At 25.1% G+C, this 11,585-nt stretch overlaps 1 protein-coding gene across 1 annotated transcript in view; it reads left to right on the top strand.

Annotated features, from left to right (window-relative positions):
- Positions 1-9,390, top strand: part of LOC117167157 — a 28,297-nt gene extending 18,907 nt beyond the window's left edge. The window contains exons 3-5 of the mRNA XM_033351878.1: positions 3,546-3,756; positions 3,830-4,032; positions 8,950-9,390. Coding sequence (XP_033207769.1) covers positions 3,546-3,756; positions 3,830-4,032; positions 8,950-9,326 — 791 coding nt within the window. The 3' untranslated portion in view covers positions 9,327-9,390. The remainder of the gene's footprint in view (positions 1-3,545; positions 3,757-3,829; positions 4,033-8,949) is intronic.
- The last annotated feature ends 2,195 nt before the right edge of the window (positions 9,391-11,585 follow it).

Here is an 11,585-nt window from a genome sequence, read left to right as displayed (position 1 = left end):
AAAATTAAAATTCGAAAATTTTTTCTAAAGCCTCCAGGGGACTTCGTTTTCGCACGAAAAAATTTTATGTGCCCTTATTGCATCCGGACCCACAATTATGATCGAACTTCACTTGTAAGTTCGTTTGATCTTTAATTATTTCCCAAAAATTTCACAAATATTATCAAGTATTACAAAAAGATTTCGCAAAGATTTCCAAAGATTTCAAAAATATTTCAATGTTTTCCCAAATATTTCACAAATATTTCAGGTAGATTTTTGAAAAATTCCAACAATCCGACAAATTTAATCATTCGATTTCAGAGGGGGACAAAGAAATATGTTGTCCCTCCCAGAAATCGATCAGGGAGGGACATTGCCCCCCGTTCCTTCTGGGTTTCCGCCACCTCTGTTAGTTTTATTTAGTTTTAGTGATAGAGCTCCTAGGTCAAATTTGTGTTTTTCAAAATTTTTCAACTGGAATAAAATGACGAAGACGTCCACTGAATTTGTAAAAACAATGACATCTCATGCAGATCCAAAATATGATTTGGGATTTTGAGTTTTTAATTTTTTTTATTATGCATATCTTTTATCATTTATACAATATTACAGTAGTTATACTAAAGTATGACAGTTTTTTTTTATCACAAGAAATTACAGTACATCACTGGAACTATCACCAATAAAATTCTAAAATAATAAAACACCGGAACATTTAAAAATATTATTGAATTTGAAAATTCCCGAATAATACAATTTTTGAATAATAAATTCCCAAACATTTTATAATATTACTGAATTGGAAAATTCCCGAACAATACAATTCTTGAATATTGCAATTTCCGAATAACAAAATTCCCAAATAATAAAAATCCCGAATAATGATATTCCTGAATTTATAATACCAGATAATAAAATTCCCGAATAATAAAATTTGTAAATTATAAAATTCTCGAAAATTTTATAATATCACTGAATTGGAAAATTTCCGAATAATAAAATTGCTGAATAACGCAATTTCCGAATGATGAAATTCCCGAACATATTATAATATCACTAAATTGAAAAATTCCTGAAAAATAAAATTCCTGAATATCGCAATTGCTGAATAAAAAAATTAAAGAGTAATAAAATTCCTGAACTATAAAATTCCCGAATTGCAAAATTCTTAAATAATAAAATTCTCAAACATTTTATAATATCATTAAATTGGAACTTCTCGAATAATAACATTTTCGAATAAGAAAATTCCTGAATAATAAAATTCCTGATTAAAAAATTTCCGAATTAAGAAATTCTCATATAATAAAATTCTCCAATATTTGATAATATTATTGAATTTGAAAATTGCTGAATAATACAATTTTCGAATAATAAAATTCCCGAATTGGAAAATTCTCAAGTAATAAAATTCCCGAACATTTTATAATTTTACTGAATTGGAAAATTCCCAAACAATAAAATTCTTGAATCTTGCAATTTCCAAATAACAAAATTCCCAAATAATAAAATTTCCGAATAATAAAAATCCCGATATTACTCAATTTTTAAATTCCCGATAATGATATTCACGAATAATAAAATTCCTAAATTATAAAATTCCCGAAAATTTTATAATATTACTGAATTGGAAAATTCCCGAATAATAAAATTGCTGAATAATGCTATTTCCTGATTAACGCAATTTCCGAATAATGAAATTCCCGAACATTTTATAATATTACTGAATTGAAAAATTCTCGAATAATAAAATTCGTGAATATTGCAATTTTCGAATAACAAAATTAAGGAGTAATAAAATTCCTGAACTATAAAATTCCCGAATTGCAAAATTCTTAAATAATAAAATTCTCAAACATTTTATAATAACATTGAATTGGAACTTCCCGAATAATAAAATTTTCGAATAATAAAATTGCTGATTAAAAAATTTTCGAATTAAAAAATTTTTATATAATAAAATTCCCGAATATTTGATAATATTATTGAATCTGAAAATTGCTGAATAACACGATTTTCAAACAATAAAATTCCCGAATTGGCAAATTCCCGAACAATAAAATTCTTGAATATTGAAATTTCCAAATAACAAAATTCCCAAATAATAAAAATCCCGAATAATAATATTACTCAATTTTAAAATTCCCGATATTGATATTCCCGAATAATAAAATTCCTAAATTATAAAATTCCCGAAAATTTTATATTACTGAATTGAAAAATTCGCGAATAATAAACTTGCTGAATAATGCTATTTCCGAATAACAAAATTCCCGAATTATAAAATTCACGAATTGAAAAATTCCTAAGTAATAACATTCCCGAACATTTTGTTATATTGCTGAATTGGAAAATTCCCAAATAATAAAATTTCCGAATTAAGAACTTTTAAATGATAAAATGACCGAAAATTTATTAATATTATTACATCGAAAAATTCCAGAATATTACAATTTTAAAATAATAAAATTCCCGAACATATTTTAATATCACTAAATTGACAAATTCCCAAAAAATAAAATTCCTGAATATCGCAATTGCCAAATAACAAAATTAAAGAAGAATAAAATTCTTGAATTGCAAAATTCTTAAATAATAAAATTCTCGAATATTTTATAAAATCATTGAATTGAACAATTTCTGAATAATAAAATTTTCGAATAATAAAATTCCTGAATAGTAAAATTCTTGACTAAAAAATTTTCAAATAATAAAAATCCCGAATAATATAATTTTCGAATAATAAAAGGCCCGAATTGGAAGATTCTCAAATAGTAAAATTCCCGAACATTTTATAATATTACTGAATTGGAAAATTCCCGAGCAATAAATATTATTTGTTTATTAAAAATTCAATAATCAAGTATTTTTATTTAAAGAAATTTTTTAATGTTTCAAGTTTCTAATTTTTTGTTTGAATTTAAAATAATAATTGAAACAAATTTTCATCCAGAAATATATATTTTGTCAATTGTCATTTTAAATACAAGCAATAATATTAAACATTAATCGTTAAACATTACAAATAACTGTTTGTTAAACAAATATTTGATTATTCAGTATTTAATAAATAAATAATATTATTGAAAAAATTGTTTAAATTGCTTAAATTCGGGAATTTTTCAATTCAGGAATTATTATTTTTCGGAATTTTTCGTCCTTAATTTTTCTTTATGAGTCAAATTCTGTTCAATAAATAATTTAAGAAACTGTAAGCTTAATTTAACATACCTTATAGAATTAAACTAAGAAAACAAATATTGTAAAAAAAAAAACACTGACAACACGAAAAATTTCCTTTTTTTTGGAGAAAATATAATTGTAAGAAAAATAATCTTTATATCGTTAAGTTTCTAATTAACGAAAAAATATATTTAAAATGATTTAGGAAAACTAATTACTTAACAATTAATGATCTTACGCTGCTTAATGTAATTATGTACTGAAAAATTGTAATTAATTGTCGACGAAAAATGTGTCACAACGTACTTTGTAAAGATGAATTTTAGATTAAAAAAATCTATTTTATAATCTGAGTCTAATGTTTTATAAATTTATTTCAGGTGGTACTTACGATGGTAAATTTTGTCATCCTGCTGATCTAATCGAGAGGATTCATCATTGCTTGAAGCTCGATTCTCAAGCATGGAGTGTCGAAAGTGTAATAGAAAACAGTCGAACTCCAATTATAAAAGTCTATCACAGTCACTCCCTGCTCAAATGCGACGTTTCATTCTCAAACGGACTAAGCGTTGAAAATACGAAACTTTTAAAGTAAACAGACAACTAAATAATTATTTAACTTAAATTTAAAGAATTATTTTACTAAAAAAGTATCTTTTTTCAGGCTTTATCTCGATGCTTACCCGCCTTGTAGGGAAATGATTCTCTTTATCAAAAAATGGCTCGGTATTTGTGGTATCTCAGGATCACGGAACATAACGAGTTACGCCATTTCCTGGTTTGTCATTTTCTACCTTCAAATCAGACAGATTTTACCAAGCGTCGCATCTTTGATGACAAACAACCACAATATAAAGAACATTTCTGGTATGTTGTAAATTTTACTTTCATAAAATAAAAATAGGATCTGAATTCAATAGGATTGGTCGAAAAGAAAAAAAAAATGGAAATCAAAACCAGAGCCTAGCACTTCTTAAATTTTCATTAACTTCCGTAATATTGAATATTTTATAATGTTCCTGAACTTTTTTTAAAGCTATTTTTCTGCAGTATCGCAAAAGTTTATCAGCATATAACAAATTTAAGTTTTTGCACTGATAGGATTTTTTTAAAATATTGATTATTAAGGAAGTTATTGAAAATTTAAGAAAACATTGAAATATTTAATATTCTTGCAATATCTATTTTAAAAAATGAACGATTTGGCTTTATCCTGGTCTCATTTTATAGGAATTTTCAAGAGCATCGACTTATTTAAAGAGAAAATTGTTTAACTCTGACATAATTAAAATTAAGAGAATTTAAAAAAAGATCGAAAAAGAGGCGAACTCAAACTTTTGACCGGTAGTGTAGATATCTATCAATATCCTAGGGTTTCTGTGAGGATAAAATATGTTTTAAAGAATCCATTTTTTTCTTCTGGTAATCTACATAATGTGCCCAATTTTCTAAATTCTTGTAAGATTTCAATATTTTCAGTTTTTCTAGGACAAAATTTTATTTTTGTAAACGTCATAAAACTAAAATAATTTTAAAATGCTTTTAAATCCTTAAAATTATAGAATATATAAAAACTTTATCGCACTAAAAATTTACTAGAATAAATAAGAAGATTTTGGTAATTAAAATCGCCATACCATTAGCTAATTGCTTTTTCCAAATAGATAAGTCTTTTTAAAAACTTTTAAACATTATTTTACTTCTTTGAGGTTTATAAAAATGAGTTTATGCCCTAGAAAAAATGAAAATATTCAAATTCTACAAGGTTTTTGAAAATAGTAACAAGAAAGATATCAAGTTTCAAACCAAAAAGATGGACTTTCAACAAAATAGTTGCATTTTCTAACAAAAAAGTGGAATTTTCAAGCAGAGAGATGAATTCTCAACAAAAAATGTAATAGTTGATGTTTCAGCAAAAAATATACTTTTTTTAAATTGAAAACAGTTTAATTCATGCAAAAAATTCGAATTTTCAACAAAATAATTGAATCCGCGACCAAAACAGATTAATTTTCAACCAAACAGTTACATATGTATCCAAAAATGATCAAATTTCTACCCAAAAATATGAATTTTCGAACCGAAAAGACGAATTTTCAAGAAAATATTCTACAGAAAATTTGAATTTTTAACCCAAAACTTTGAATTTTCAAGAAAAAAGTTCATTTTTGACCAAATAGTTAAAGTTTTATACCAAAAAGACGAATTTTTAATGAAAAAGTGGAATTTTCTACTAAATTCATTCATTCACAGCCAAAAATATTTTAAATTAAAAACAGTTGAAACCATGCAAAAAGAAAGAAAAATTTCACTTATTCTCTAAAAAAATGTAATAGTTGATATTTCATTCCAAAAATATTTGTATTTTAAATTAAAACTAGCTGAATTCATGCTAAAAATGCAAATGTTCAATAAAATAGTTGAATCGGCGACCCAAGCAAATTAATTTTCAGCCAAACACATGCAATTGTAACCAAACCGGATCAAATTCCTACCAAATGGGATGAATCTTCAAACAAACCTTTTGAGCCAAGAAAGAAAGAAAATATCAACCACATTGCTGAATTTTCAAGTCCAAAAGACGATTGCTTTCCAAAAATGTTGAATTTTTTACCCGAAAATATAAATTTTCAACAAAAAAGTTAATTTCAGTTGAATTTCAATCCAAAAAGGATGACTCAAAAATATAATTAAATTTTCAAGCAAATAATAAAATATTTGCAATTAAATGTCAGGACATGTAATCGCATCTCCAATTAGATAAGTCTTTTCAAATTTTTCTTAGGTCAATTTTGAGTTCGAGAATATTTCTACAGGCTCAAAAACATTTTAGGATAGTTTGTAATCAATTTTAAATTTTGCGTTATTTTATAAATAATTGACAAAGTTATAAATTTCCATTACAAAATTAACGTTCTTTAGAATGTTGTCATTCATTATTTTCTGTCTTCTCAAATTTAACAATAATAATAACAATAATAAACGAAGTACCTATCTTTAAAAAAGCTGCTCTAATTACTCCACTTTCTTTCATATCGAATGCGATATTTAAAATTTTTTCTGAATTTAAAAGTCGCACTTAGTTTAAAGACCTTTAAGTTGAAGAAAAAAACTGCTGAACCGTTTTTTGGCAATTTTCATTTGATGATCGAAAATATTTCAAAATATATAATTTATTCCCGATTTTTGCAACTTAACAACAATTTTACTTAAATTCTTCAAATCTAATAATTTTTTTCTGTCAATTTTTGGGTTGAGAATTAATTTTGGAACTGAAAATTTACCTGTTTCATTATTGTTTGAAAATGTATCGTGTTTAGATAAATAAGATTTTAGATAAAAAAGATTTTTTTTAGTTTGGTTGAAAATTCAATTATTTGATTGGAAATTAAATTTTTTATTTAAAGTTCACATTTTTCGGTTAAAAATGCAGTTGTTTTGTATTTTTGGCTTGAAAACTTAACAATTTGGTTAGAAATTTTCTTTCTATATTGACTGGAAAATCTCTCTTGGTAGAAAATTCACTTCTTTTTGTGAAACTTCATTAATTTGGAAATTCATCTATTTTGATAGAAATTTGATCTTTTTTATTAAAAATGCAACTATTCTATTTTTGACTAACATATATTTTTTTAATTGAAAATTCAAGTACTTGGATCAAAGTTTAACCACTTTGTTAACAATTTTTTTTTATCTTTGAAGGTGTATCTCTTTGGTTAAAAATTTGACTATGTTGCTAAAAATTATTTATTTATTTTTTTTAAATTAATTTTTTACCTGAAAATATAAGTTTTCAATTTTCCGTTGAAAATTGATCTTCTTTTGTTGAAAAAGTATATTTTCGGGCTGAAAATGCAATTGCTTGATCAAAAATCCATCTTTTGGCTTAAAAGTTCAATAGTTTGAATGAAATATTTTTCTTTCTTGACGGAAAAATTTTTATTTGTTGAAAGTTGAACTACTTTGTTAAAAAAATTTGTTGTTGAAAGGTTCATCATTTTGATTGAAAATACATCTTTCTGGTAGAGAATGAATAGTTCCGGTTGAAATTTCAACTGTTCTCGTGTTCTGGTTAAAATTTGGTTTTTTAATTTGAACTACTTTGGGAAGAATTAACTTTCTTCGATGTAGGCTCATAATTTAAGTTGAAAATGCTTTTTCGATTGAAAATTAAACTATTTTGTTATCAAATTGTTTGATTGAAAATTGATCTTTTTACGTGAAGATTGAAAATTAGGCTGAAAATTCTATTTTTATAGTAGAAACTTTAAGTAATCTGTTAAAAATGAAACTATTGTAGGAAAAACTCATCCTTTTTGGTTGGAAATCCAGCAAATTGTTGAAAATTCTACTATTTGGATAGAAAATTCACCTTTTTTTGTTGAAAATTAAACTGTCTTCTAAAAAATTCAATTATTTCGTTGACAATGCAATGTTTTTGGTTGAACTTTAACCATTTTGTTTAAAGTTTTCTTTTAAATATTTGGTTTACATTTTTTAATGGCTAAAAAAAATAATAAATATAATATAAAGGGAGACCTAAAACTCGGAATTAAAAATATATTATTGATAAATCATGAAAATTTTTGTTTAAAAATAAAATTATCGGAATAAATGTTATATTAATTTTAATTCTTATCAAGACTTTCGGATTGAAACAGTTACAATCTGAAAATTCTCAAATTTTGAACCGATCTATAATTATTTGGTTAAATCAGTTATTGTTCAGATTTCTATACTTAGAGTTGTGATCCATTTAAAAAATAATTTATTTATTTATATATACAGTTGATAAAATAAAACTGGTTTTCATAAAAAATTTCAACTTCAAATGCTTTTAATTCTGAATTGTTTAAATCCTTAAAACTTCACTTCCATTATTTAAAAAAAAACTGTCAAAATCGAACTTATCAGATTTTTCTTCTAAAAATTCGTAAAATTCCCGGTTTCCCGGTTGGGCCGCCACCCTGGTTTTTGAAAATACGACTATAATCTGAAAGTCATATTTTTTCAAAAATTCAACTAGCTTGTTAAAAATTTATATATTTTTTTTAGTTAAAGGTTCATCTCTTGGGTTGAAAATAAAATTGTTAATACTGACAAACTATTCCATTTTTGGTTCAAAACTGATCATTTTATTTCAAGATTTGTCTATTTGGTTAAAATTTTTTATCGTTTTAGTTGGACGTTCAACTTTTTGGTTGAACAGCCGATTATTTGACTTAAATATAAACTATTTTGTAAAAAAAACTCATTTCTTTATAAGGATTCATAATTATACTTGAAAATTTAACTAGTTGCTTTTAAAATTAACTTTTATGTTAAAAATTGTATTGTTTTGTAGAAAATGAATTTTTTGGGCTTGAATATTCAATAATTTGATCAAAAATTGGTATAAATTAATTAATTAATTAATTACTAAATATTAGTTGAATGAATTCTGTATATTAGATAAGATGGAAATTCGTCTTTTTTGATCAAACATTAACTTTGTTGTTTAAAAATTCATCTTTTTGGTTGACGACTTATGTCTACAAAAAATTAAGAATTTGTTTATTTATGGTTCTGATATCTTTAAAAACGGTTAGCCAATAAATAAACGATTATTTCATTATTTGATGTGAAAAAAGGAGACCTGGAAAAAAACTTGACTTCTTGACCTACAAAACCTGAAAAATACTTTCAATTTCGTTTCCAAGAATCGCCGAACAGTGTCTGAAAAAATGTATTTTTTGTCCTGGAAAATCTGGAATAATAATAAAACTAATATGTTTTCGTTTTCAGGGTGGGATGTGGGAATGAGGCAATTTTCAGTACCTAACTGGGCAACCGAATTGACGACAAAACAACTTTTACGAGGTTTTTTCTCCTACTACGCCGCATTCGACTACAGATTTAATGTAGCATGTCCTCTTCTGGGACTCATAAAAACGAAAAAGGAATTTTTGTACCTTCAGCTCTTGCCTGACGAAATGAAAAGCTACGTGGAACACGTAACGACTGAACCCGATCCAGAATTATTCCGTATTGATTCTGCAATGTGTATACAAGATCCTTACGATCTCTCACACAATCTTACTAAAGCTGTCAAGAAACTGATTGTGAATCGCTTTCGAAAATTGTGCGGAAAAAGTGCACAAATTCTGTCTAGCGATCAATAGGATTGTAAAAACCACAATCTAAAAAGACCTTTTCTCATTCTCTTTTGAAGAAAAATCCAAATGTGACATCTCCAGTTTTTAGACTTAAGACCCTATTTCACCTCGTTTGTATTTAATTTTTTTTAAATACTAAGTTTACGCTTAAAGACTCATACGATATTCTTATTACGTTTATTGTTATAAGATATTTTTATCTGATGTAATGTAAAAACGTAGACTTAAGATATGATATAATAAATATTTCATTATTTATACCCTTTTTTTTTAATACCTTCCTTTTCGCCAGTTTAAAAAAACTTTCCCTGTTTCTCATTTTTTCGATTAAATTTAAACTCGATTATTTTTTCTAAAAGTTCATTCAATATATTTTTTCGTTGAGAACTCCTCTTTTTTGGTTGCATTCGATTCTTTTTTTATTTAAAATTGAAATCTCTTTAGGTTGAGATATCTACTATTAAATTATTTGTTGAAAAATAATACTTTTGTTGAAAATTTATCTCTGCTTGAAAACTCGCATTTTTTTGTTGAAAATTATTTTTTTTAAATGAAAATTTAACTATGCCAGTTGAAAATTCATCGTTTTAGTAACAAATTCAAATGCATCCCATTGATTAAATATTTTAATATTTTGTTGAAAATTTTTAGTTTGTTTAAAATTTTTTTTAACTGAAAATATAAATTCCACTTTTAGTTGACTTTTTTTTTTAAATTAAGTTTTTTTTTAACGAAAAATGTAACAGTTTTTAAATAATTTCTTTTTTTATGTTGCAAAATGAATTATTTTGGTAGAAAATGTTAATTTTTTTGTTGAAAATTAACTTTTTTGTTGGAAATTCCACTGCTTTGTGAAAAATCCGTCTTTCTTGCTTTAAATTCAAATAATTGGTTGAGAAATCGTCTTTACGGTTTAAAAAATTCATCACATTTGCTAAAAACTTCAATCTTTCTGGTTAAAAATGCTACAATTTTTTGAAAATTAATCTCCTTTGGCGGAGAATTCAACTATTTTATTGACAATTCCTCTTTTGATATTGAACATTACATTATTTTGGTAGAGAATTCAAATCTTTTGTTGAAAATTCATAGTTTTCAGTTGAAAATTTCACTTCTTTGTACAAAATCCGTCTTTTTGGCTTTAAAATTCAGGTGGTTTCTTGAAAATTCGTCTTCGGTTTGAACATTCATCTTATTTGGTAGAAATTTCATCCTTTTTGGTTAAAGATGCAACAGTGATGTTAAAAATTAATCTCCTTTGGTGAAGATTGCAACTACTTTATCGATAACTCCACTTTTTATGATGAAAATTAAATTATTTCGGAAAAAATTCATATTTTCGGGTTAAAAATTCCACTTATGTAGAAAATTCGTCTTTTTGGGTTGCAAATTCCGCAATTTGGTTGAAAATTTTCTTCTTTCTTTGCCTGAAAAATCTTTTTTGTTTAAAAATTCCACTCTTTAGTTAAAAATTCGTCTTTTTCGGTTGAAATATCACATTTTTAATTAAAAATGCATTTTTTTTAATTCAACTGTTTTCTTAAACATACTTCTCTTTTAATATAAAATTCGACCTTGGAGATTCAAAATTCATCTTTGATAGAAGTGCTCTTTTTTTTTTAAATTAAACTACTTCGTAAAAAAATTCTTTTTTTTTCGTTAAAGTTTCATCTTTGGTTGAAAATTTAGTTCATTTGATTGAAAATTAACTTTTTTTCTGGGAATTTGCATTTTTGCCTTAAGAATTCCACAATTTTGATGAATTTTTTTTCTTTCTTGGTTGAAAAATCTTGTCAGGAAATTAATTTTTTTGGTTTGAAACCTCATCTCTTTTGGAAGAAGTGTCATCTTTCTTGGTGAATCATGCAAATGTTTGGTTTAAAATTTCACTATTTTGATAGAAAATTCAAATATTTGTTTGGAAATTAACTTTTTTGTTGAAAATTCATACTTCCGGGTCGAAAATTAAAGTGTTTTGTCGAAAATTCTTTCTGGACTGACAAATCTTTCTTGGTTGAAAATTAAACTCTTTCATTGATAATTCGTCTTTTTAGTTTAAAAACTCATCTCTTGGTTGAAATATCACATTTTAAATTGAAAATGCATCTTTTTTGGTCGGAAATTCAAATAGTTTGTGGAACATTCTACTTTTTGAATACAAAGTTCGTCCTTCAGGATTTAAAATTGACCTTTGACAGAAAAGTTACATTTTTGGTTGAAAATTAATTATTTTAAATTGAAAAATTTATTATTATATTTATGGTC

This window comes from Belonocnema kinseyi, chromosome 2 (genome assembly GCF_010883055.1).
Source record: "Belonocnema kinseyi isolate 2016_QV_RU_SX_M_011 chromosome 2, B_treatae_v1, whole genome shotgun sequence".
In the NCBI taxonomy this organism is placed as follows: Eukaryota; Metazoa; Arthropoda; class Insecta; order Hymenoptera; family Cynipidae; genus Belonocnema; species Belonocnema kinseyi.
This window is presented reverse-complemented; position numbering and strand designations above follow the sequence as displayed.